The following is a 27011-nucleotide window of genomic DNA, read 5'->3' on the forward strand; positions in this document are numbered from 1 at the left end:
AGACGTAGTAAAATAAGAAATATTTATGTTATTTATGTGTATTGTATGGTCTAAAATATATATAAATAATATCTAAATAGCATGATTATCAGAGAAAATCAAAGCAAATCCATGGGCGTGGCGTGAGGTGGCTCAATTCCAATGCGTGTCCCACTGAAATGATTAATAAGAACCCTAATTGTGTTGAATTTGGGGCTTTGATCGAGGGTTGGTGACGTTGCCATAATTTGGGGATTTTTGTGAAAGGACATTTGCTCCAAAGTTGGAGAGGATATACAAATATAAATTAATATCAACAATAATAGATGTCTCATTAGTTCGTTAAGATGTTGATTTATGTCAATTTATTTAATTAATTTTTATTTTATTTTTTTACTTATATGTGAAGATTAAGGATGTATATTCCTGACACTTCGATTATTAAATCGATTGAATTACTCAAATTAAATAGATTAATTTTATGTCAAAAATTGAAATCTAGTTAAATAAATTATCAAAATAAAAAATTAAAAAATCAAATCAATAAAAAAATTAAAAAACATAAATAACAAAATACAAAAATGTCATCGTCTTTTACATTTTGTTCGATTTGATTATTTTAATTTTTTTAATATGAAGACCAAATCAAATCTTATCAAAATAATTACAATTGTCAAATTTAAAAACTAAATTAAACCAACCTATATCTTGAACCGAGCCGAACCTACAATTTTGATTGGTTTGGTTCTATTATTTCAGTTTAAACAAAATGTTGCTTATCTATATTGAATATAAGCATTTTTTTTCATTTTAAAAATATTTAATGTTAAAAATAGAAAAAAGGAACTGATATAACAATTTTTATTGTATCATCTATTTTCGATCCCAAGTCAACTTGATACTTAAGGTTGTTGGCAATCACTCATTGCCAATTACCCTAAATCCTATAACTATATAACTCATTGTTGCTTACAAAGCTTTGAAAGCTACGAGAACATTGAGCGTTGTTTTTTATCTTTTGATATTTATAATTTTTTAATAGAAAGTTTTATAATTACTCGACATCAAATGAGTCGTAAGTGATTTTCATTAATCTTTAATTATTGGTGAGTAGCTACAAATTAAGGGTGAGTAGAAATTTAGTTAAATAAAAGTAGTTGAATAGAGCCAATCGAAATTAACAATTTAGTTCAGTTTGATTTGTAGACCAGTTCGATTTCTAAATTTAATTTTTTTGATTATTTTAGTTTTGGTTTACTCTCTTTATTAGAAAAAATCGAAATAATCAAACCAATGGAAATGTCATTTTTATTCAAGTAACAAATCATTTTAATCAACAATATTTTTAAACTGAAATCTACTTATAAAGGTTAATCAAATAAAAGTTATTTAGTTTGATTTTTTAAAAAGTTTTCAATCTATTTTGTTAGAGCAATTTGATTAGTTTGATAATCGAATTGACTGAGTTTGCTCATCTCCATCCAGTAATAATAGGAAATGTGGAGAAAAAATTTAAAAAATAAATAAAAAAAGATAAAATTATCAAACAATATGTTATAATTTGTAATTTTTTAATTGAAAACTAAAGCCAAACACAAAAAACAAAAGTTAAAACAAAAATGACCAAATAATTCATTAAAGACCTCAAAATTACGAAAAAAATAATCTCATCGAGTGAGTTAATTGCAATGTGAAATAACTTTTAAAGGAAGACATATAAAATAAATAAGAAGTTAAAACATTAATTTGATTTATTAATATTTTAAATCATTTATATATATTTAAATATATATTAATAAGAAATAATCGTTAATGTTTATATCACCTTTTTAAAAAGAAAAATAAAATTTATCTTTATGTACTGGAATGTACAGAAAAAGAAAACGAGCAAAATGACGTCGTATAAGCCCCGCAGTTCATCTGCCCGCCCAAAATCTCGTTCAAAACCTCTCAACCTCTCTATCCCTCTCTCTCTGCGCGATGTTCCACTGTTCATGACGTGAAATAATCAAAGAATTTTGCTTAATTCTCGAGATCAAATCGATATCGGAAAATCGGTGCTTGATCGGGGAACGTGTAGTATGGGTACCAGAGCAGGTATAGTGAAGAAACCCCTAATTTTCCCCTATTCGTCACTGCTGAATTTTCCGCCACAGGTCGTATACACAGTGATAGTGCGTGTTTTTCAGGTGGAAACCCCGTGGATCTCTGGTCGGAATTCGTAGCTGAAGAACAATCAGAAAATCCTATCCAAACAGAGCCGCGAGAACCGCAGATTACTGTTGTCTACGGCCGTAAAAAGGCCGAGAACCCTCCCAACGATGTAGCGAAGTAAATCTCACCCTTCTGAACTTTCAGTTTCATTGTTGTTTCCCGCCACGAAATCTTACGTTTTTTGTACTGTCTGTTTATATTTCGAGTTTGTAGGAGGCTGTCTAATCCCAGCAATGAGTGTGCCAGGGTGAGTTTTGCGCCCACCAAGCGCGTCAGTTGGAACCGCTCTCTTTCTACCAGGTCTTTGCCCTAGTTTATCTTTACGGTAATTTATTTATTTATTTATTTTTGGGTTGTTCATTTCCTTTGGTGTTAGTGTTCTGCGACTTCTGCCCTTGTACTGTTTGCGTGGACCTTAGCTCTATCCCTCCGGTCGTAGAATAGTGAAGTGAAGTTTACTTGCGCGGACCTTGTTTTTTGATAGTTCTTGGATCTATTCTTTTATCTTCAGGAAGTTCCAAATTTTTGGACTTGCTTATCAATACCACGTACTGGAACAAGGGTGGTGACTTAGCTGTCCAAAATGCAACACTGATAATATTTTAGATTTTAAGATTTAGTGGACATCGACAACATACAAGCCTTAATCCCACTAGGGGGGTCAGTTTCATGGATTATAGGTTGCCAATTTTGTCTTTTTTAGGGGGTAAGGGGAGGGGTTGGGATTCCTCTACCTCTTTTACCATAAACTTCTTCTATTATATCCACTCTCCTCTCCTGAGTATCTATTGATCTTCTTTCTTGCATGAGCAAACCATTTTAATTGTCTCTCACACATCTTATCCTCAATAAGAAGTTACTTTATTATGAATAACCTCATTTTTAATGCTGTCCTTTCTTTTAGACATCGACTATTAATTATACCAAGCATCACCTACCTATGAAATTTGTAGAATGTATGCCTTGGACAAGACTATGAGCTAGATCATTGTTTGACTCCTCTTCATATTTGTAGTTATTTTAGATATCATACAGCATGTAAAAAATTTCGCCTTATTTCTCTCAAATCTTTACTTGTTTGCATTTTATTACTGTAGTATGCACTCAGGTAAATTTAAGATAGCGTTTCAGTTGACCAACATTTCCTTATTTTTCTTCAGGCCTAGAAATTACAACTAGATCTTGCAATTCAGTTTGCTCCTTTTTTTGGTACCTCAGGAGCCTCCTGTCTCACCACTCTTTTTTTTAATCATGCCTGAGTAGTATTAACTTAAACTTGGCATAGAACTTTTTAGTTGCTGCACTTTTTATAACTTATGTTGGACCCATATTTCACAAACTTATTAGTTTGGATAAGTGCACCTTACAAATTCATCATGGCTAGTGGTGTGTATATATGAAAAGAAATAACTATGCAATCTAGAGGATGGATGAAACGATGAGACAGCTCTTGATTTCTGATTAGCACAGAATTGTGCAAGCGTTAACAGCATGCGAGGAGTATATAATACAAAGGCTGGTTTCTGGAATGTGGATTTGACACGAAGAAAATTACAGTGGATTTGTTTATACAATTATTCATGAGGTTAAAGTTGTTCATTCCTGTTAGCACATATAGAAAGTTTTAGGTCTCATGGTAGGTTGCATGGCAAAGGCACAATAATCATAGATCCTAATGGTTGTGTTTGTACATGCGTATGTGGCGGTGATATTCTATGGCTTCCCTTTGGAAGTACAGGTTTCTACTTTCTGCTTCATATTCCTGTTTTTTGTTTCTAAGAACAAATGGAACTCATGGTTCAAGTACTCCACTTTGTCACTGACAGAGGAAGGACAAGTATTGCTATTGCATGTGTGGATTATCAGCATCAACAAAGGAAGCCAAAGAGAAAAACAAAACCAGCTATTCCCAGAGTATGACTCAGTTATTTGTTACTATTTCCATCTATGGTCCTGTATAATGAAAATTCTTCTGCCGTATTTTCTGTAGTCTGTGTGATAAGTCAAACATGAGGTGAAAATTCAAAGTTGTACATGCATTTTCAGATATATGATATGGGATCCATCATTTAAATGTTGAATAAACTTTATATATCATCGCTGATGCAGAGCAAAGCCCTTCAATCTGCAAACTATGAAAAGGAGAGGTCATATTTTCAAGAAGTTGATTCCTTTGAGCTGTTAGAGGAAAGCCCCTCACCGAAGAACTTTGGCACATGGGCCTCAGGTGCCCAATGTGATGATATTTCCATACCATATATGTCAGTGGAACTGCAGAAATGGTTATTGTCCAAGAAGCTAAATGACAGTTATGGACCTTCTGTTTCCCTGTCTAAGATATTAGAACCTCCTGCATTACCAGGGGATTCCACTTGCAATCATGGTTTAGACTCTTCAAGTTTGAAAACCCCAGAAAAAGCATCTCACCGCATTGATTCAGGTTTATATGCATCCCAAAAGAAATTCAGTTTGGATTTGATGGATACAGATGCTGCTGGAGGGCATTTATGTTCCCAAAAGAGCAACAGTGAATTCCAGACTCGGGGCAGCAAGGATTGTGAAAACATTGAGGTTGCAGTTGGCAAACTCTCTCTGACATCAAAGCGTGTGTCATTAGATGATCATTGCTGGGATCCATTTTTAGCTCTTCTGGCACTATGTGGACAATCAGCTCCTTCAAAGCTGTTGGATGTGTTCTCTAAGTTTTGGTTGGTACTCCTAATAACCTGCTAAGTTTCTTAACAAATCTTCTGCATCCCATTTGAATGGTTCTGTCAGTGTCGGAACGTTTAATGTGATCTCATTTGATTTCTTCATATGATCTGAAATTGTCGTTGTTTTGGCCTTTTACTTCTTTTTCTTGCGCAAGATCTAACTTCAACATCATGCTGCTGCCGTAGCAATTCCTTCACCTGGTTACCTGGTATTCTCCATTCAGGTCCAGAATTGACTATAATTATCCTGTATTTTCATATTAATATCCAAGTCCTATTCTCTTTTTGGTCACTGCCCCTACTGCCGCTTGGGTAATTGCATAACTAAAAGATTATTCCAATTCCAGTGAGAAAGTTTCAATGTTTATTGACTATTGCTTACTATGCCTTACATCTGGTTTCTCTGTTTTTTGTGTTTTGCTTCGTCAATTGTAAGTTTAAAAAAGCTGTTGAATTTCTATTAATTTCTGAACAAAAGCCACCATAAGCTAGTTGCATGCACAATAATATAGTAAGAGAGTATGCACATTACCTTGCACATGAAATGGACACTCTAGGACAAGAGTTATTTAATTGATTATCAAGATGGGGAACAGTTCATGGAATGATGCTCAAGGCTCATTCTTTCTCAAAAGTATTCATAAGAGGAATGGCTATTGAGAGACCAAAGGCAATTTCAGGAAAAATAAAACAAATTAACATGTTAAATTCAAAACCCTGTGCCTGGTGACATGATACATGGCCCTAGCCAATTGAAGGCCTTTGTCTTCTATAATTCTTACACTCCAGCCAGTTGCATTTAAGTACTGTGTTTTGTTCTTCTGGCTCTAGCAAATGACAGTAATAGCTAGTGCTAGCTTTGTCTTATGCAAGTCATGTTTAAGATTTCTTTGGAACAATGTTTCATTTGGATATCAACCTCTGCATTTTCAATTGATAGAAATCGACTCTCTTCAATGCAGTGATCCAGAAAGTATTGTCAAGATTGGTGAAGGTACATATGGAGAGGCTTTCAGAGCTGCTGAAACCGTCTGCAAAATTGTTCCATTTGGCGGAGATTTACGCGTCAATGGAGAAGTGCAAAAGGTGATTTATTTTACTCCTAGAAAGTGCATCAGGACACTTGCTCAGAACCTAGATAGCATGTGGTGCTGTAAGCATCTTGGTCATGGTGCCTAGCGCTTCATTTCAGACTTCTAATTTCTTGTCATCTTTTGCATAATTAATGCTTCCTACAATGACAACAATAACGTACCAAGCCTTTCTCCCATGAAATACTAATAAATCTTGAGGTCTCTCAACACAACGTTTTCTTGGTATTGAGCACAAAGCAATAACTTGCACACTTATACACATAAAGATTTTCCTTATTTTCATTTTCTTTAATTGCTAGACCAGTTTTTCTCTTTCACTTTTCCTTTTCTTTTATTTTAATATATTTTATGTCCAGAGATCAGAAGAATTACTTGAGGAGGCCTTACTTTCCCAGATGCTGAATCATTTGAGAGGACACCATGGGCATCTTTCCTGTTCCTGTTCAACATTCATAGAAACTATGGAGTATGTGGTTTTTATGCTTTAACCTTGACACTGTTTTGTTAGTTTTTGATCATGGAACCTGCTAGCCTGCTACGCATTATTATCTTGTTGGACTGGTATCTGAGTTTCATTATGAAAATTATTGTTTTGAGTGGCTCTGGTTTGACATTTGAAGTTCTAGCATTTTGAAACAGTGCTTGAGTTTTAAACTGAAATTGGAGAGTAATCTAGAAATGTGGAGTTTAAACTGAAAATGGTGAGAGAGAGGTTCAGAAATGTGATGCAAAATTTCACTTTTCACCCTGCAGGTTGAAGGTTTGCCAAGGTCCTTATGATGCTGCTCTGATAAGAGCTTGGGAAGAATGGGATGCAAAGCATTGTTCGGAAAATGATCATCCTAAAGACTTTGCAGAGGGACAGGTTGCTCCTTCATATTTTCACCATTTTGCATGTCTGTTATTAGTTCATTTTTAGTGAATGGCATTGCTCTCCATTCTCAGTTGCATGGGGCATATCTTCCACATTTTGGAAACTGGTAATTCTGTATGCTGAAAGACAGTCCGTGGAGAAGGGAGTGGGATATTTTCGCTAATAACTGAAGTTCATTTCAATTACAAAGTTTGTCTAATAATAAGCTTCTATAACCATAGGAGGAAAAAAAAACGCCTCTAGTGCTCAAATCATTTGTTTGTTAGAATTGTACTATTTGATCAAACTGATATGCTTCCCTCCAGTGCTACGTAGTTTTTGTTCAAGAGCATGGTGGTCAGGATCTTGAAAGCTTTGTGCTCTTGAACTTCAATGAAGCACAAAGTTTACTAGTGCAGGTGAGCTAATTCATTCTTTCATGTCTCTTCCAATTTAAATAGTCTTATTTTGACTGCTTGCCTTTTTTCTGCACTCCAGGTTGCAGTTGCCTTGGCCGTGGCAGAAGCTGCATATGAATTTGAACATCGGGATCTGCACTGGTTTGCTTAGTACCAATTTACTACTACCACTATAATGCTTTCTTCTATTTAAGTCTCAATTACATTGTGTATTGCCTATTGCAGGGGGAACATTCTGTTAAGTCGGAAAGATTGTGCAACATTGCAGTTCACTCTTGAGGGAAGGCAAATATTTATCAAAACATATGGGTTATTGGTATCCATAATTGATTTCACTCTTTCAAGAATTAATACTGGTCAGAGCTTAACAATATTCTACTTTACTTTTTTTTTTCTTTTTGGTTGAAGCAATGCTCCACTTTAATTTCCAGATTGGCATCCAATTTTTACTGATTCTGCACTGAACTGTCATTCTGAATTCACAGGTAAAGAGATTCTTTTTCTGGACCTATCATTAGACCCAGAGCTTTTTGAGGGTCCTAAAGGAGACAAACAAGTAAGAGAAATAAATTGTGGCTATCACTAATGATGATTTGCTGTCTCAATATATATGCACGCAATTATGTTTGTAATATACTGTGCAGGCAGATACATATAGGAAAATGAAAGCGGTAACTCAAGATTGCTGGGAAGGAAGGTATGGTTGTTCATATACTCATCTTATAACTATCACTCCCACTGGGGGGAATGCGCAGTGACACATTACTAGCTTTTTATGTACAAAAATAATTTTGGAGTTGATTAAAAGAAGCTGTCCTTTTGGATTGTTATAAAATATTGAGTTATGCAAGAATTAAGTTGATGCTATTGAAAATTATTGTGTTGAGTTCTGGACATTGAACAAAATAGGGCCTTCAATTTCTCCTTTGAAATGATAATTATTGCTATCTTGTTAGACTGCTACTCAGTTTTAGTCATCACTCTTTCGCGTTATTGTTACAAAGTCGCGCAGATTTTTAGGAAGGCATTGGGTCCCTTAGGGACTTGCATGCCTATGAATAGTCCATTTCTATCCATAAACTAACAAAACTAGGAATCACCATGAATGTACCTCACATGTATAAAACAAAACTGTCAAAATACATCTTCTAGTCCACAATTGTATAACAAAATATAAATGAAACCAAATGTTCTGTCTGAATTTGAGTCTAATTGTCTCTAACAATGTATTTTAGTACGTCCATCTATAGATCCGGATAACTGTACCGTCAATACAAAAAATGGACTCTCCTATACCTTATCCAGGAGCAGACATCTAATGCACGAAATAGAAGTTAATACGGGGTTTAAGGAGTTTTTGGTGTTGGGATTTCTGATAAAATAGAAGGGAAAATTTGCACCCCTGATTTTGGTCAACCCAATTAATTTTTGCTAATTGGGAGGCGGGGTCCTCCATGGGAGGTATCATGACTAGTGTATACAAGGAGAAGAAATGGGGAAGAGGGCTCGTTGACCTCTCTCTGGTAGGCATTGCAGACTGCGTGCAAGCTCGCTGGAGATCTTCCCTTTGCTTTCTCCTTGATAACACAAGTATTCTCCCCCTCACACTTCCAAACTCTGTTGTTTCTCCTTTGTTCTCTCTTCTCTGTCTTTTCTTTTCACCAAGTCACCATTCACTGCTTGTTTACTCTAAACTGATGTGGAAATGTTTTGGTTGAGTTTCAAGCTTTTACTGCATGCAGTGCAAGAAGGCTGATAGCTTTACAAAGCTGAAGTACAAAACTTCAGCTAAAATTGGGACATTATTTTTCTATTTTACTGTTATTCTTTTTGCCAACTTAAAGATCATTAAAGTTATTCTTTGGCCAAGTCACTTTGAGAATCTTTCTTTTTTTTGGGGGGGGGGTGATGGCCTGGTGTTTTGGGAGAAAAGACGGTCCCTCGGAAGGATTTTGTGCCCAGGCTTTGGCATTGATGTAGCCTGATATTAAAAGGGCAACGTGATTATGTAACTTCAAGCTCCTTGGTGTTGATAATGATAGAGATACATCCAGGTCTAGATTTTAGCAATTTTTGCTTTTGTAAACAAATTCATCGCACACTGTTTGTTCCCTTCAGATGGGATTAGGGGTATTTTAGGGCCTGCCACAAACATGAATTCAGGGATATTTCTATTTTTGTCATTGCTGTTGTCCTTTCAGGCCATCCTTGTGTTTCAATTAGGGACTTTTGTTACTTGAAGACATTTGTGCAGATCATCATAAACTTTTCACCACGTGAGTTTTATTTTTACCTGATGTTGCAAACATCAATTCACTTTGAGAATTTGTTGCAACATAAATGTGGAAGAGTAGATGATTACTTTATGAACTTGACCTTTTATAAAATTTATTCAGGAATTCTTAATGTGCGAACTATGTTGAAGTGCGTGCCTATTATTCTTCCTAGAGTTCTTTTTATGAACATTTTTTGGGCGCTGAAATACTTTTTTACTGTTTCGCAGTTTCCCCAAGACAAATGTGCTGTGGCTGCAGTATCTGGTTGATATTTTACTCTTGAAGAAATCATATGTAAGTCCTCTTTTTGGTTAAATTCATCAAATAGAGAGAACCCCACTTAGCTCCCCCACCCCACCAAAGAAAAGAAAGAAAAACTATAATTTGAGACTTAAACATTGTTTCGAATGTAAAAGTACTGAATAGAAGGGAATTGATGTATCTGGCTCCTTTGTGAATAGTCAAATGCATATGCTACATTAAGAGACTTAAACACCGTCACATCCTAAATTAATTCGAGAGATGCATCAGTGAAGGAAACAATATAGTTCTGACCACTAATGATGGTTCTGAATGCTCAGTAATCTGTTTCTGAAACATTATGCAGGATCGAACTTCTAAAGATGAGAGAGACTTGCGTTCGCTGAAGAAGCGCCTGAACAACTACGGTTCCGCAGGGGAAGCAATCGCTGATCCTTTCTTCTGCGACATGTTTGTTGATCATGCCATGTAATGGAAAGCAGATTTTCCCAGTAGTAAAGAAGGTATTTTTATTGCTTTTTACATGACATGGTCGACAAACATATCCCGAAATGAAGGATCAGAGATTGTTGCTTCCTTTCTGTGTCTTATAGAATTCTCGACTCCCCATTTGTACATATTTATGGAGCCCTTTCTTATGGGATGGCTCTAAATATCCTACTGTCTGAGAGATTAATCTCAAGTCAAGGATTAAAAATCACAGTTTCTTGAAGCTGAATGCTTCTTTTGTCTAGATGTATCCGTAATGCAAGCAAGCACTTCTATTCCTAGTAAGGAACCAGTGGCCCATCTTGACGAGTAATGGTATTTGCAAGGCTCTTTTCTTCCATTCAGATAATGTGGATGGAAATTTGTTAGCTTTATGAAGCTAGTGACTTTTTTTTTTTTTTAAATTGAGAAATTCTTGTATACTTATTTTACAATTGCTAGGTAAATTAAGTCTATACAAAATTTTTTTGGGCTTATTTTACAATTCTTGGTGGATTTGGAGCCCAATCTAAAGGCTGAATTTTACTGAGCAAAATGGGTAAGAAAAAAAAGAATTTATTTAGTGAACGTGTATTAATTCCATATTAAGAGTATGAAAGCTTGATAAAAATTCTTTGCTTAACATGAGTTTTATATAACAATAGTGCGTTTAAATTTAATATTGAGATTTAAAATCTCCTGTAATTTTTTAACAGTATATATTTTTGTATATATAATTATAGCTTTAATTAATGGCAATTATAGTATATAAAGATGTTTACATATATGGCATTAATTGGCCAATATACTTGAGCTACACTTTTAGAATTTATTTAAAAAAATGTGTCGAATTCTCTTTTTTCTTTTTATCCAAACTCTATTATATATTTTAAATTGTTCTGTCTCCTTAGCAAGTGCTTTGTAATTTTTTTCTTAGTCTATCTGCCTGGTCTAAACCTTGCCTATTATGATTTTGTCCTTATTGATTTACTTATTTATTCTGATATTCTTTATGTGGATTGCCAAATCCAACTGGAACACCTTATCAGTCATCAGCTTTGTCGCTTTCGGCGGAGCGATCCTACTCAGAAAAAGTGCTTTTTATTTCGGCCGAAGAAAGAGGAGGATGAGGGATTTGTTGCCCACATGGGTTGCCCCCCATCTGTTTGTATATATCATCCACAGAAAGAAGGTATTGGCTTAATTTTGAATAGTGTAATAAAAGGGTGACATGACGATAGCAGTTTTTATTATTTTAAGCCAGTAGGATGGATTCTTTTTTGTTTCTTGATAAATCGATTTAGAAAAGCTAGGTAATTCTGATTGTGGTTTAGAATATTTATCAAAATAGTAGTGGCTGCTTTACTCTGCAATTAAGTATCCATATTATTCTGCATAAAATATTAAATATCTGTACAAAAATTCGGGGCCCAATCATGCCTTGATCCAACTGGTAAACAGCCAATGTTTTGACATGATTTCATTTGCCAAATTCTTCTTGATGTTTGAATTGCAAATTGACTAGCAAATCTCTTTGTCCCTACCTAACATATGCTCTTTATGGCCTTACTCTTTGAACTGCAGTGACTGGGTTAGTGGTTGTTGAGCTCTATTTATGTTTGTTTAGATCATACCGCCCTTGATTCCTGGAAAAGTGGCAATTTTCTTGGGGGCCTAATGCCAATTTCCTTGGGAATCATCTCACAATAATTTTAACTTCAAGTTATGAAAAGGAATTCTTCACAAAAATAATTTACGTAGTAGGGAATCTTGTGGTTTGGGGTGATTTTTTCAAATGGAAGGGTAAAGGTGTTCGTGTGGGTGCCAAGAAATAGCATAAAGAAATGCTTTACCAATTAATTCACCACCAGGCCTTTGCTGCGTCATCCTAATCTGCTTTTATGTGTGTGTGTGTGTGTGTCCATGCAGACCCATGTGAAATGCCACTTGCGGTGTGCTGCTTCGTATTCTGAGCTGCTTTGATTTGTGGGAAAAGGAAAAGGAATTGGAAAAAGCAACGGATGATTCTTTCTACCGTTGAAAGGCAGAACATGTCCAAACTCCACTCTTCATGTCAAAGCAACCTTTTTCTTTTTTTCTTTCCCTTTTTTTTAATCTTTGCGGCCTATTCATCCTGCTTTTACCTTTTCCCCCTTTTCCCTTGCTCTCTCATCTTTACCTTCAACGTCTCTCTCTCTCTCTCTCTTCTCGCATATATTGTCTTTCAAAAGGGTCATTGTAAATTTGACATTAAAAATCCAGCTGGGTCTCTTCCCACACCCAAACCCCATTGATAAAATGGCCGAAGGAGCTACCAAGCATCTCTTCTTGTGCCTCCTGTTTGTTCTCAGTATCTGCACTTCAGGCAAGTACACTTGAATGTCCTTCTTGTTGAAGAATTAGATCTTACATTTAAGAACCACATTTCTCAGTCCCTGCTTCTTTGAGCGTGATTTACTTAACCTCTCTAGGGTTTTGAAGCCATTCAAGAACCCACACACGCATGCTTGTTCTTTGATTTCTTTGTTGCTATAATGAACATTGATCAATAGTGCCTAATTAAGAGCTTAATTGAGCTGATGCTTCAATTGTCAGAATCTTGAACTAGAACATAATTCAATTTTCATCACCATTTGCAGATCTCTCGAGTTTTGCTATAGTGAAACCCTACTTGAGAATCTGAGAATTTAAGAACCTTTTACGACATCCTGGATCAAAACCCACATGTGAAACATGAAAATTTCTGTGCCTCTACCCACCTATAAGTCTACAAATTCAGTTCTCAGCAATTATCTTTGGACAGAGAAAAAGAGAAACCCGCATAGAATATTGGGAAAACCATGGAGATTAATCATTATTTTGTTGGGTTTGTGATCAGAAGAGCTGCATTTTGTTGCTGACACTATTCCCTGCAGTTCTGTTTCTGCCATTCTGGGAATTACGGCCCCGTTCAGTTTCAGAAAACATTTTTTTTAGGTTTCTACAATTTTGTAACTGAGTTTGGTAATCAATAGAAAACTGGAATAGGAAAATAGAAAATACTTTCTACAACTGAACAGACCCTAAGAGTTTGGTATCTTAGTGCCATAGAAGTTTCTGAATTTACTAACAAGAAGAAAACTCATCTCCCTTTTGCAGGGGCCTCCCCACTGAAAGGGTTTCAGAAGAAAAGGCTTGAAAGAGAAGAGCAGGAGTTTCATTCTTCCAACAGAGAACTTCTTGACAATTTCCAGTCTAAGGCTACTCAACATGACACAACATACCCATCAACAACAACAATTGTCACGGTTCCCTCAACCAATCCCGTCACCGTAACACCCAATCCTGATGCAACTCCGGTGACAGTTCCCGCCACCACGCCTGTCACTGTGCCCCCTAGAAATCCTGTGACTTCACCAGTACCAATCACGAACCCGGTTACAACTCCAGGGGGACAGCCAGCAACTAGTCCCGTAACAACCAATCCTGTCACAACACCAGTCACAAATCCCTCACCTCCTGCAACAACAGGCTCACCTGCAGTTTCGGGGCAGAGCTGGTGTGTGGCGAAGAGTGGATCATCACAGACTGCACTTCAGACTGCACTTGATTACGCTTGTGGAATTGGAGGTGCAGATTGTTCGACGATCCAGCAGGGAGCGAGCTGCTACAATCCGAACACTCTTCAGAACCATGCTTCTTATGCCTTCAACAGCTATTATCAGAAGCACCCTGCACAAACCAGCTGTGACTTTGGAGGGGCTGCCACGTTAACCAACAGCAATCCAAGTAAGAGCAGAAATGTTAATTTCTCCTGTTCTTCAGTCTTTCTTATGAATGAGTAGTATCTGTTAGATCTTCCAGTAAATCTAAACTGTTCTTCACATCCTGCTGGAACGTCTGCAGGCTCAGGGTCATGCGTCTTCCCATCATCATCATCATCATCATCATCATCTCCATCTTCATCTTCTTCTCCTCCAAATACAGCCTCAACTGCGCCTCCAGCACCAGTAACAACTACGCCACCAGCCACACAAACAGCTCCACCAACCACACCATCATCGTCATCATCGGGGGGAACAGGAATTGGGTAAGCTGCCGTACGCTGAGGCTCCCTATGGAAACTTAGAATTACTTTTTTTCTTTAGAGGTAGACTAATAATACTTGCATTTGTGCTTAAACCTTATTTTCAGGTCTGGCTCTCCTCCTGCAGTTCTAAATGCAACCTACCCTTCTTCAGGTGGCGCAACAGTTTTTGGCGACAGCCCTCCTAGTTTTAACTCCTCGACTTCCATGGCAGCCAGTTTGCAGCCCTTCATTGGCTATATCCTCATGGCAACATCTGTGGTAACGGCAAGATTCATCCTAGACATGTAGAGGCATAACTTTTCCATGGCATCAAGAGATCAGAAGCTCATAGCTTTAGCAATTCAGGTTTTAGGCTGCCGCAGCTCAACCACAAGACAACCTTGCCGGAAAAGAAACAAGTGGTCTGAGTTCCTGACGGCTAAAACCTGATTCTTACGTGGTGCTATTACTGAGGTATCGTCATTACACAGTATAATATATATGTAGTGCATTTCGGGTTGAGCTACTATATATATACATATATATGTATATTGTATTGTATTGTATTGTCTTCTACATAGTAAGGCAGTGCGTTTGGCTGTAGAAATTAGGGGGTTCCCTTCCTGTATCTGTATCCATTTGTAGTTGTGTGTTCAGGGATTTACTAGTAATCTGATTATCACATGACATATACATGGTTAGGATTCAGAATTGTGGACCTTGTGCATCTGTTTTGTCTATCAGAATTAGATTATTGATCGAACCTCTTATGTTAAGTTGAACACCGAGCAACACCGAGCACCGAAATGTTGCCCAGTGACTAATGCAACGGCTCCCATCAGAATTCGCATTTCTTGAGGGAGGGCATAGTCTAGCTGAGTGGAACTTTGAGGACCACATCAACAACAGATACAAATATATTATCCTTTCAATTAGTAGTAAACTTTGAGCAAGAACAAAAGGGGTTATGTGTACAGAATCTTGATTGCATTGCAGAATCTGTGAAGAGCAATTCAAAGGTTTATGAGTTCACTGGTTATCAGAGGCAAAGTTCATGTATCAAGCCAACTGTGTCCTGAGGGTTCGTAGTTTTGTCGTGCAAAAACTATATTATCGTCATCTGTTGAGGAGATATCTTTTTTCAAATAACAGTTCAAATACGATGAAATACAAATCTAATTTTAAAAATTATTAATTGTCAATATTTTTTTATTAATTATAAATTTTTATTTGGCGACAATCACTCTCATGAGAAGCGTTTTTATATGAATTACTTTTATATTCATAAAAAATAATTTAACGTTTTGCATTTGATCAACAATTAAACAATATTCTTAAATTTAGCCAACTCATTAAAAAAGAGATTATAGTTAATATTATTTAGATAGAAAAAGGGTTTTAACATTTTTTAATTTTATAATTAAATATTATTTTTAATGATAAAACATACATTGCATTTTTTCAAACATGCCGAATATCTTGGTCTAGAATATTACTTAGATATTTAAGAGTGACAATCATGCATTATTATATATATATATATATTTGCATCAATTAGACACATAATAATACATTAATATAGGAATATTACGTTAAGTGTCACTATTAAGTGTTTTAAGTAGTATTTTTATTGTCTATAATTTAGTCACTCTTTGATGTTATTTTAAGCTTTAAAAATAATAAATTTCTTCAAATATTTTTTTTATCTTTTGTCAAGTATTTTTTATCTAAAATAATGGGTTTACAAAAATATTTTATTATTCTTATCTAAATATAGTTTTAATTTCTCCCTTCTATATAGAAGAGTTATACAAATGTAATTTTGAAATAACAATTTTTATACCAATGAACTTTATATAAACTGCATTTTATTTATTAGTTTTGTATTAAAGAATTACTTGAAAAAATTCATTTTGACAAATTTTTGCTCCTATAAAATTTGTTTTATTAAAAAAATTATTCTATAGTTTGGTATAAAAATAAAATTTTATTCATTCCAGCATAACTTGTCACTACAAGGTGATGAGATATTCTGGATCTCGCTACTGATAATGGCGAGTTCTATTGAAATTATCAAATTTTGGCTGAATTATATATATACTGTATTATCTTCAAGTAGTATTTATATTTAGAAAATTTTTGATTGTCTCAAATTTACTACTCTCGGTAGTAAGTTTTCTTTTGAGATAGTGTTTGTTAATTAAGATATAAGATGAAAAAATTTATATTTAGAAAATTTTTTATTGTCTTAAACTTATCGCTTCTAGTAGCAAGTTTTCTTTTGAGGTAGTATTTGTTAATTAAGATATAAGATGAAAAAAGTCAGATATGAAAAGTATTCTGAATGTTTGTCATTTTTAATATATTTGCTAAACTTATTTGGTGACACTTAAAAAAGAAGTCACATGATTTCTTATCTTGATTTTTTTAAATATGCTTATTTCTCCTCTTTACAAGATAAACATATTTTGATCTTTAAAAATAAGAAAAAAATATTATTTGTATCTTTACTACATTCTAAATTTTTTTACAAATAATTTAATAAAAATTATAAAATATTTTTCAATCTTATATCATTTCATATCTTAATCTTAAAAAGTATAATAACTTTATTTTCTCATTTTAACAAATATTATCCTAGGAGAATACACTAATATAGGTGGCAAGAATGGGGCAAGACATTGATTCGGGCTCAATGAAAATCGTTACTAGAAATATCGACCTATTTTAAAACTCACTATCATTTCTTTTAAAACTTGCTACTAACAAAAGTAGGGGTATTCAAAAAAATCAGCAAATCGTGGAAATCGACGAATCAAATCACAGCACACCGCACTGTGCAATTTTTTGAGTGAAGCAGTCCGACACGATTTGAGAAATTCTCAAACTGTACGGTTTGTGATTTGAGGATTTTTTTATTCGATTCAAAATCGATCTACTTAAATATAATATAATAATAAAAAAATTATTAAACAATTTATTTTGATTCATGATATTTATATACATGAATCAAAACAAACCAAATCAGATTGTATAAACAGACTGTTCGGTGCAGTGCAGTTTTCATACACTAAATCAGATTGTGCGATCTGATTTGGCAATAAAATTGCACAAGCGATTTGACGTATAGAAAATATTAAAAACCGACCAAACCGAACCATAAACAAAAGATAGAAATGTAGTAATCGGTTAAATTATTTTAAAAATATAGTATTTTATTAAATTATTTGAAAATTAATAATATTTTTAAAAATATTTAACAATCATACTCTGCGAGTGTGTTAAAAGACGAAAAGGAGCGACAAGCTAAATTCTAGGGTTTCAGTACTTCTGATTGCTCCATTGGTTACCCTATGAATCAATTTTTGTTTTTGGGTCACCGGATCCGTCCCAGGTCAGAGCAAAAACGTTTTCTCTCCGATTTCTCTGAACCCAAACGTATGTGTAAATTCGATGGATTTTATGTAGAAATAGTAGTGATTGTTCAGAGCTCAGTCAATGGCTGTAAAGCTCTCGTCTCTGACATGGTCCAATAGGATCCCCAAATGGGTTCTTTTTCGTGCCTATGTTTCCCCAATTCCATGTGCAAATCACGTCCAGCTTACCCCAGAATACGATCACAACCCACCGAACGAATCTGAATTTGAAGCAAAGATCCAATTTTTGAGAAACCAGCTTAGCCCTGACAGATTAGTTCGAGTTCTGGATTCGACCCGTGATTTGGACTCTTCATTGAAGTTGTTCAAATGGGCTTCTACCCAGAAACGGTTTCAGCACACAGCTGAAACCTATTTCCAGATGATCTCGAAGTTGGGTATGGCGGGAAGTGTGGAGGAAATGGAAGGCTTTTGCAGTGAGATGGCGAAGGAGAGATGTCCCGGGACAGACGAAGCGGTCGTGGCATTGATCGATCTGTTTGTTGAACATGGGAGGCTCACTGAGGCTTTAGGGGTTCTTGGGACCATGAATTGGAGTGGTTATAAGCCTTCAATTTTAGTGTTTAACGGTTTGATGGGTGCCCTAGTGAAGGGAAAGAGAGGTTTTGGAAATGTCTTGTTTGTTTACAAGGAGATGGTGAAGGCAGGTATTGTTCCTACGACTGACACCTTGAATTATTTGTTGGAGGCTCTGTTGCAGGCTGATCGAGTTGATACTGCTTTGGACCAGTACAGAAGAATGAACAAGAAAGGATGTGTTCCAAGTAGCAAGACCTTTGAGATTCTTGTAAGTGGGCTTGTTGACAGAAATCGAGTGGATGAATCGGTTGATGTTCTAAATGAGATGCTTGAGCTCAAGATTGAACCAAGTTTGAGTTTCTTTAACACTATCATACCCATATTCTGTAGGTTAAACAATCTAGAGGTAGGAATGAGGCTATTTGAGATGATGAAAGCCTCTAAGCTTTCACCAGATTCTCAACTCTCTGGTGTTTTAATACAATGTTTGTGTGGGAATCATCGTGTAGATGATGCGATAAACCTTGTTGAAGAGATGAGTAATTGCAGTTTAACACCAACCGATGATATGTTGGTGAACATAGTTAATAGTCTTTGTGCATCGGGACATCTTGACGAGGCTACAGAGTTTTTGAAGGATAAACATATTTTGGGTCGTCGTCCACACAATGCTCTGCTTCGTGGGTATTGTACTGCCAGTAACTTTGTTGCAGCAGTGGTTCTATTTACTAGCATGTTAGAGAGGAATATAGCTGATACTTCTTCTTGGAACATTCTCATCAGATGGCTGTCTGAGAATGTGAGGATTAGTAAAGCATTGGAATTTCTCTGTAGAATGATTGTTTCTTCATATGTCCCTGACTGTGCAACCTACTCTGCCCTCATTGTTGGTAACTGTAGACTCAACAATTTCGAGGACTCACTACGGCTGCTTCGTCAAGTTTGTGCCAATTCTTGGCTTTTGGATTCCACATCTTATGCTGAGCTAGTTGAATGCCTGTGCAGGAGAGAGATGCTACAAGAGGCCACTGAAGTCTTTAGCCATATGTCTAACAACAGGTGCAGCCTCCCTTTGCCCTCATTCAACATGTTGCTTAGGGGACTTCGTGAAAATGGAAATGTTGATGGAGCAATCAGGCTCTTACCATTGGCTTACTATTCGGGTACTTCCTGTTCTACTCTAACTTACAATGTTTTGATGCTCGGTATATCAAAGTCGGGGAAAGCAAACGATATGCTAGTAGTTTTGGCTAGAATGCTGGTCGAGGGGTGTACTCTTGATGGTGAAACATACGGTCTACTAATAGCAGGCATGATTTCTCACCGCCGAATCAAGGATTGCATTCTCTTTTTCAATTCAATGGCCAGGGAGGGGTCATGGCCTGATTCAGATGTACTGGCCAATCTTATATCATACTTGGCCGAGCTCTCTCAGCTCCATACAGTTTTGTTTGCCATCGATAGGCTCCTACAACACAATCAAATTCTTAATCCAACAATGTACAGGATACTGATCAATGGTCTTTGGAAAGAAGGATACAGAAGTGAGGCGAGTCGAGTATTAGACATGATGTTGGAAAAGGGTTGGATCCCGGATTCTACCACTCATGGACTGCTGATGGGCTCTGTCCCCTCCCGGGAGAGAGTGGGACTCAAGGTAGCAGACAATGAAGGCATAGACACGCAAGACAAGGTAAGCAGCATACTTGCTGAAGGATTGGGGGGAGAGACTGACTTAGAGTAATGGCCTCTGAATAATGATGACAAAAACCCTAAACTTCTAACAACGCTGGTGTGTAATGGCCTGCCTCTGTATAATGATGGCAAAGACCCTAAACCCTAAACTTTCAACAACGCTGGTGTGTTCTTGCAAGTCGCCAGTGTTGTTGGCAGTTTGAGATCCCATCAGAAGACCTCTGACCTATTGTTATTATCCATCAATCACCATACTACTTGTAGAATATGATGATTATTGTGTATTCCTCCTCATTCTTTTCATCTGATTTATCATGCAATGGTGAAGATTAGATGATGAAGTAATTGAATCAATAATACATCTTTCCTTGCTGTCTTCTGTCATGTTGTAGTTCTTATGCTTGTGGGGTCTTCAAGTTTTGTGCCTACCCTTCCTTCTATCTCCGTTCCATCTCTGTTCCTCCATCTCTTGGCATCATGTGGCCTTGTGGTTCATTCTTTCTCAGGAAGTTTTTGGTTGACTTGACCATTCATTGATTCAAGTTCAAGTTGCCACATCAATTATACCCATTCTGTGCCAAAATGCTCATTTTTCTTGATTGTGAGCATTCATACACAAACATAAGTGTGTGATTGGGTTGTACAGAAATAAAAACGAAAAATAGATTTGATATAAATGTAGATAGAGAAATGATATTTTTTAAAAAAGTAATATTTGAAAGAGCAGGAAAACACCTAAATAAAAAAATAGGGATTTTTTGTAAATATAATTTTAATATAAAAAATTATATATTAAACATTAATATATAATATATAATTCATATATTATATACTACAATAAAATTTTCCCATATTTTTATATTATATAATATACAAAAATTATTCTATCTCTAATTTCTTCGTGAATAGAAGAAATATATTTTTAATATTATGAAATAATTTTAAAATTACTAAAACAGTCCAAAAATATTTTTTTAGTATTACTCGGTGTTTTAGTGCAGGAAACGTCAAAACAACATTCCCAAAGTGTTTTCGTGCACGTTAAGTGTGTGTCTATTAAAATTTACTTATTAATATTTAATGAACATAGATATGTTTAACATTATATAAGAATTATTATATATAATTGATTTCAAACCCAGATAAAAAAATTACTTATTAATTTTTGAAGAACATAGATACGCGTTTTAACATTATATAAGAATTATTACATATAATTAGTTTCAAGCCCAGATAAAAGAAGAAGTTATATTTAGTAACTAATAATCATATTAAACTTATTAAGATAAAAGACTTAATTTATTGTTTGATAATCAAGACTTGTAGTGATGGATTAGAAGTGCTACAGACTCACTGAATTGCTATTGCTGAGTTAACAAAAGAACACACTGAAACTTCAATAAGCCAGGAAATTATGTATTATATGTATAATATGCAAATCAACCCACTTAGCATCACCCCTCAGGATAACATATCAAAGCCTTAATCCCAGTGGATGTGTCTGGCTATGCAACTGTATCTATAATTCATTTTAAAAGATCCAATAGCTACCTAATGGTAACACTATCCTTTTTCTTCATCCAAGCTTGAGATCACTGTGATAATGAGTGACGCTTATAACACTATCTTATATTTGTAGTGAGTCCCCTTTCATCTCACACAAACATTACCAATTAGTTATAAAATACATACATACAAATTACAGCTACATACATTTGTCACAACAAACCTCACAGTACGGCCCCTACTTCATAATATGGTTAAAAAAAAAATCAAGAAAAGGCTGACAGGACCAGTTTCCTGGTCATGAAGAATGTGCCTTAAATGAGGGCTTGTTACCAAAAGAGCAAATGGAAACCACCACTCACAGCAACAGACGAATTTGGAGAAATTTGTCCAATTGTTCATAATATGCCATTCCCCATGAGAAGAGGCCTGAACAGGGGCCATTCTTACTATTGATATCTCATGCCGGGGACTATCTTTTCCAGACTTCAAACCTCCACAATCAAATGTTTGACTTGACTATTGTTTCAAATGCCTAAATGAAAGAATAAAATGGAAACCTTGGTACAATAAAATGGCAACTATTGAAGAAAGACCCATAAACACAATTAAAGATTCAAAAAACGCCTGATAAAAAAAAAAAAAAAATGAAACATGTTGTGCACCAAAACTGACTTCACTTTATCAGTTGTCAAAACAAATTCTTCAAATCTCTTCCAGCTTCTTCCAGATATACCACATATTATTTCAAGGAGGCTACTTATAATCTGGGCATTCTTGCAATCCTGAACCTTACAATCTCCATTTACCCTCGCATGATCTGGAGATAGCCCAAATAAAGGATGGCATAACCAAGTAAACACCAAAAATGGGCAACAAAAACTTCATAGTCCTAAGTATCTTTCACAGGACATGAAGACAATAAGCATACGAAGCAATCCTTCAATACATGGATATCCAATAGGAAAGTATTTTATATCTCTATTCTTTATAATATCAATATTAACTCTTGACTTAAACACCAAAGAAACTTTTTCTAAAGTGTTAAACTCTGACTTAAACACCAAAAAAACCTTTTTCTAAAGTGTTATAAATGAGTGATTGCGATCGGCCGTCATTACATACAATCCAAGATGCTAGAGTTTCTACCAGCCAAATCCAAATAGGAAGCCTGCATCAACCATGTAAAAGCAAAAGACATAGAGAGTAAACAATGTTATTAGAAAATTTGTAATATTGGTTCTTTAATATTTTTTATTTTTTGTCATATCAATATAAATATATATCACATTAATACATACATATAATAAAAAGTGTTATAAATGAGTGATTGAGATAAATAATTGATTTATTGATCAATCCAAAAGTCTCACATGAATTAACCCAAACAATATATGTAAACTAGCAAGGAATCAACACATGGTATGATCTTAATAAGCCGATCTAAACGCCACTTAACAGACATTTGGGTCTATTACGTGGTAAGATCTAGTGCCCTGACCATTGATGAGCACGACTCGAGCCCCTGATAACACATTAACCATATCCAGTCATGTTTAAGATAAATTTTTTAATGAAAATCACGCTCAGACTATCTTCTATACAAGTTATAAAAATCTCTTATTTTTTGACAACAGATACACATTAACTCCTTCACTCATTACTTTGTTGCCCAAAACTAACTTGGCTGTCAGAGTTTACACCAAGAAATAAAACCATCAAGCATGCAAGAGATTGATCAGTGCTGTTATGAGTCCTCCTTTCGAGCAACATCAGTGAGCATTCAAATAACATTTTTGGTTAGAAATTACAAAACATCAATTATGAGAGAGAGAGCTGAGTTGAGGAGAGTCAGTGAAGAGGCAGTGCAGGGGAAGAGCACTAGCAGCATTGCTATTGATTACAGAGAGAGAGAGAGGCGTTTGATGAAAGCTCATCCCTTGCACTGCCTAGTCCCCGTCTCTCCTCCTCCTCTTTAGCCTTCACCAATGTCACTAAACATAAACATAAGTCTAGTAAGACTTCACTCGAAATATTACGACTCTGAACACCACTTCAACTATCTCCTTAACTCGTCAGTTAGCATGCTCTGATCGGCAAATATAGCACAACTCCATTGTAGCCAAGACACCCATACATTTGATTTGATTTGGTACACATTGTACTCCCTATTGCTTTCTCAAGTCAAGAACAAACAAATAAAATAAAATAAATCAAAAAATTGTACTACAGTACTATTTGTACTACACAGCTTCAATTTGATTGCTTGCTTGTACTACTTGCTTATTGTTACTTTCAATTTGACCTTTGACCCCTCTAATCTTTTTTTTTCATTATAAAAGATTAGTTTAAAATGGAATTGAACCCGCTGGTCCAACTCCAACTGTGGGTAAGAGAAAAAAACAAATTCGATTGTAAAAGTTAATTTTTAAAGGCCAAGCAAACCAACTTTAAATCAATGATAGAACTGTTGAAATATTTAATAGAATGGATAATATATTTATATAAATATATATAGTATACATATAGAGAGGGGGGAGGAGGGCCACTTTGAGGCCCCAACCTTAATTAAAACTTAATTAGGAATTCCTCAAACTCGACTATATCCCGGTTAAACAACTTTTGACCTTTTTCGAATTGAGTTTAAGATATTTTATCAATACCATGCAAAAGTGACGATGAAGCTCGTCAATAAAAAATTAACCCTCTCAAATTAATTAAATCAAACAATCTAAGTTGGAAAATTGTGATTTTATAAAATTAGTAATTGATTATGATTTTACAATTTTAAAAATCACCTAAAGCAATTAAGTTCGAATATTGTTCGTTGATAAACTACAAATCTTAATAAAACAAAGTTCTTTATCATTTTTATTTAATCATAAAGTTATAAATTTAGTTTAATTATCACGAAAAACAACAAATTTACAATAAAAAATTATAAATGCACATGATTTTTTACAAATACTAAATATCATTTGATAAATTGTAATACTTTTTAAGAACCAAAATATTTTTATATATCAATATATTTCTTATGCATCATTAAATAATTTTAAATTATTTTTATTTATTCATATACATTAACAATTAATTGTCTTACATCTTTATGTTAATCTATGACATATACAAACATTAATTATCATTATGTTATGCTTTTCAAATCGTCTAAAGTGTTAAACTATGATTTGAATAAAACAAAGCACAAAAAAGTTTGGTTATAGTTAGCAAGATAGCCAAACCGCCTTTAATAGTTTGGTTTGGTAAACACTTTTCAAATGACCAAAATCAATCATTTCAAGCCCTGATAATTAGGGTTATAATCAAGTTGAGCTAAACTCAAGCTCAACTCAGTAGGTGTATAAGCTCAAACTTGACTCGAGTCTTAAAGTCCAACTTGATCTCAGCTCATTAAAAAGCTCGATAAAGGCTCAAAGTTGCAGACAGTCATAGGCAACAAATGGGATGGGTTGGTTGCATGCGTCTGGTCAGAAAAGACGAAACGGTTGGAGAGAAAGCTAATAACTACCCATCGCCACTAAGGAAGGCAGACAATTGTATGCACGAAGGTTACATGCCCGCTGGTTGGTCAGAGAAGAGAAAATGATGGACAATAGACAATGTAAAGTGTGTCGCAACCAGTGAATAGGAGGAAAAGGTTGCCAATCAGTCCTTGCCCAATGCCGAAAGAAGAAGAAAAGAAAAATAGGCGAATGATGGATGTTTGCTGCCTGCTGCCGAAGAAGAGGAACAAGCAACGAAGGGAAAGGGAGAGGAGAGGAACAAGCTGAAAGAATGGGATTTCTTAGAGAGACCGCCCCCATTGCAGTTTAAATATATATGATATAAATAATGATGATATGTAGATGTAATTATGTTAAATAATATATTTATAAAATATATATCTAACAATAAAATAACATATTTATACAATTATAAATAAATTTATTAATATATTTACAAATATACATGTTTTCACAAACTAATCGCGAATTTCTAATCAAGTTTGCTCGTGAACATCTAATCGAGCCAAATAGGAATTTAATAAGCCAAGTTTTACTGAACTCAAGCTCGACTCGTTTACAAATTGAAATTCAAAATTAAATTCAAATTTAACTTGTTTACCTTACTAGAATGAACTTTTATTGAATCGAACACTAAACAGTTCACAAATAGTTTGGCTCATTTGCAACCCTACTAATGATTATGAGACAAATAGAAACTACTTACACTGCACAAGAAGGAACTTCTACAATTGGACAATACACAACACAAGAAGGGGACTAAGCATCATGGAGGATGATTGTCAATGAAGAAAACAAGGGGAACTCTGATTGAAGAAAGACATTAAAAAAGGAGGATGTTCCTGCATCAACTAGTAGACTGGTTAAGACAAATTTCTTCCACAAGGAATTTGTATCTTCAAAGTTTTAGAGAGACTCCATCTGTTTCACAAGCATATTGCTATTAGCTGCTTTGGTCCCTACTTCCTGAAATGTTTTTACAGATTGGGAGCCCGGGTGGCCTCACAATCTTATTCATCAGAAACTTAATCAATCTCCCATAAAACTACAAAGAAAGGAAGAGAAGCGGTCAAAACGAATCATAATGAAGTAAGCTCCGCTGACTCGGTGCATTCAACCTCGCAAGTAACCAATATCTAAATATCCTACGAAAATTTTGACATCGCAGTTTCATTACTGATGAATTTTATGGTCAGTGTCATTATATGGTATGCATTTTTAGTCTCTAATGGCAGCCAGAACAGGCCTCCCTGTCGGACCGTTCCATACCCAAACCAACCTGGAAATGTTGTACAAGGACACAATAATGGAAGACGATATCTTATGGTCATTCTCTCTTTATGCTTCTTATCTTTCAAAAATTTGGTGCCAGAATCTCAACTTGTTTTACTAAAGTAGATATTATAACCTTCCACACTTATTTCCACTCACAGCAACAGATGAATTTGAAATTTGTCCAATTGTTCATAATGCCATTCCAAAAATCAACAGTACCATCCCCATGAGAAGAGGTTAACGAACCAGCAGCCTAATTCCTGAACAGGGGCCATACTTACTAGTGATATCGTGCCAGGGGCTATGTTTTTCAGACTTCAAACCTCCACAATCATTTAGCTAAGTGATCTTTGCTGTAAAGTCTTAATTTTTCAAACCCCTGAAGCTACTCCCAGACATACATGAACGCACCTTATCCCAACTAATCAAATGATGCATCAAACACATGACACGAAAGGAAAGAGAAAAAAAGATTTGAACTCTGACCAAACCCACAAGTTAAAGCAAGACGAAAGTTCTGTAGGAATTAATTTACGTTGTTAAACGCAAATGCACATGTGACATGAAATGGGAAGCCAGTGTGATGTGTTGTCAAAACCAAAAATATAGGACTAGTAGAAAGAAAAGATGAGTCATTGGTAAATAACTTATAAGTAATGGTAAGTTCATATATTTGAACATGTTTGACTTTACTATTGTTTCAAATGCCCAAATAAAAGAATAAAATGA

At 35.1% G+C, this 27011-nt stretch overlaps 3 protein-coding genes across 4 annotated transcripts; all 3 read left to right on the forward strand.

The window, feature by feature from the left end:
- Window positions 1-1914: 1914 nt before the first annotated feature.
- LOC127802653 (serine/threonine-protein kinase haspin homolog) lies at window positions 1915-11463 on the forward strand. 2 transcript variants are annotated; one of them, XM_052338588.1, is made up of 16 exons: window positions 1915-2076; window positions 2169-2310; window positions 2407-2493; window positions 4020-4107; window positions 4303-4901; window positions 5870-5993; window positions 6358-6467; window positions 6755-6866; window positions 7181-7273; window positions 7353-7414; window positions 7499-7629; window positions 7759-7829; window positions 7918-7970; window positions 9777-9843; window positions 10157-10313; window positions 11328-11463. In XM_052338588.1, exons 1-15 carry the CDS (start codon window positions 2061-2063, stop codon window positions 10280-10282), a joined length of 1881 nt encoding a protein of 626 aa, XP_052194548.1. In that variant the 5' UTR covers window positions 1915-2060; the 3' UTR covers window positions 10283-10313; window positions 11328-11463. The 2 variants fall into 2 exon arrangements, with proteins under 2 accessions (XP_052194548.1, XP_052194547.1); XM_052338587.1 differs by lacking the exon at window positions 11328-11463 and having other exon boundaries at window positions 10157-10657.
- A 966-nt stretch (window positions 11464-12429) lies between these two features.
- LOC127802654 (uncharacterized) lies at window positions 12430-15132 on the forward strand. The gene is made up of 4 exons (XM_052338590.1): window positions 12430-12643; window positions 13417-14046; window positions 14164-14347; window positions 14452-15132. Exons 1-4 carry the CDS (start codon window positions 12577-12579, stop codon window positions 14633-14635), a joined length of 1065 nt encoding a protein of 354 aa, XP_052194550.1. The 5' UTR covers window positions 12430-12576; the 3' UTR covers window positions 14636-15132.
- Window positions 15133-17824: 2692 nt separating this feature from the next.
- On the forward strand, window positions 17825-20026 carry LOC127801470 (pentatricopeptide repeat-containing protein At1g63330-like). The gene has a single exon (XM_052336670.1). The coding sequence runs from the start codon at window positions 17825-17827 to the stop codon at window positions 20024-20026; it is 2202 nt and encodes a 733-aa protein (XP_052192630.1).
- Window positions 20027-27011: the final 6985 nt, after the last annotated feature.

Source organism: Diospyros lotus, chromosome 5 (assembly GCF_014633365.1).
Source record: "Diospyros lotus cultivar Yz01 chromosome 5, ASM1463336v1, whole genome shotgun sequence".
NCBI lineage: Eukaryota > Viridiplantae > Streptophyta > Magnoliopsida > Ericales > Ebenaceae > Diospyros > Diospyros lotus.

Excerpts from the sequence above, each read along its gene's own strand:
- LOC127802653 (XM_052338588.1), top strand. Across the intron at positions 4,902-5,869 it reads GATGTGTTCTCTAAGTTTTG|TGATCCAGAAAGTATTGTCA; the intron begins GTTGGTACTCCT and ends TCTTCAATGCAG. Across the intron at positions 7,630-7,758 it reads TCTTTCAAGAATTAATACTG|GTAAAGAGATTCTTTTTCTG; the intron begins GTCAGAGCTTAA and ends CTGAATTCACAG.
- LOC127802654 (XM_052338590.1), top strand. The coding sequence starts at position 12,577 with ATGGCCGAAGGAGCTACCAAGCATCTCTTCTTGTGCCTCCTGTTTGTT. Across the intron at positions 12,644-13,416 it reads TCTCAGTATCTGCACTTCAG|GGGCCTCCCCACTGAAAGGG; the intron begins GCAAGTACACTT and ends TCCCTTTTGCAG. Across the intron at positions 14,047-14,163 it reads GTTAACCAACAGCAATCCAA|GCTCAGGGTCATGCGTCTTC; the intron begins GTAAGAGCAGAA and ends GAACGTCTGCAG.
- LOC127801470 (XM_052336670.1), top strand. The coding sequence starts at position 17,825 with ATGGCTGTAAAGCTCTCGTCTCTGACATGGTCCAATAGGATCCCCAAA.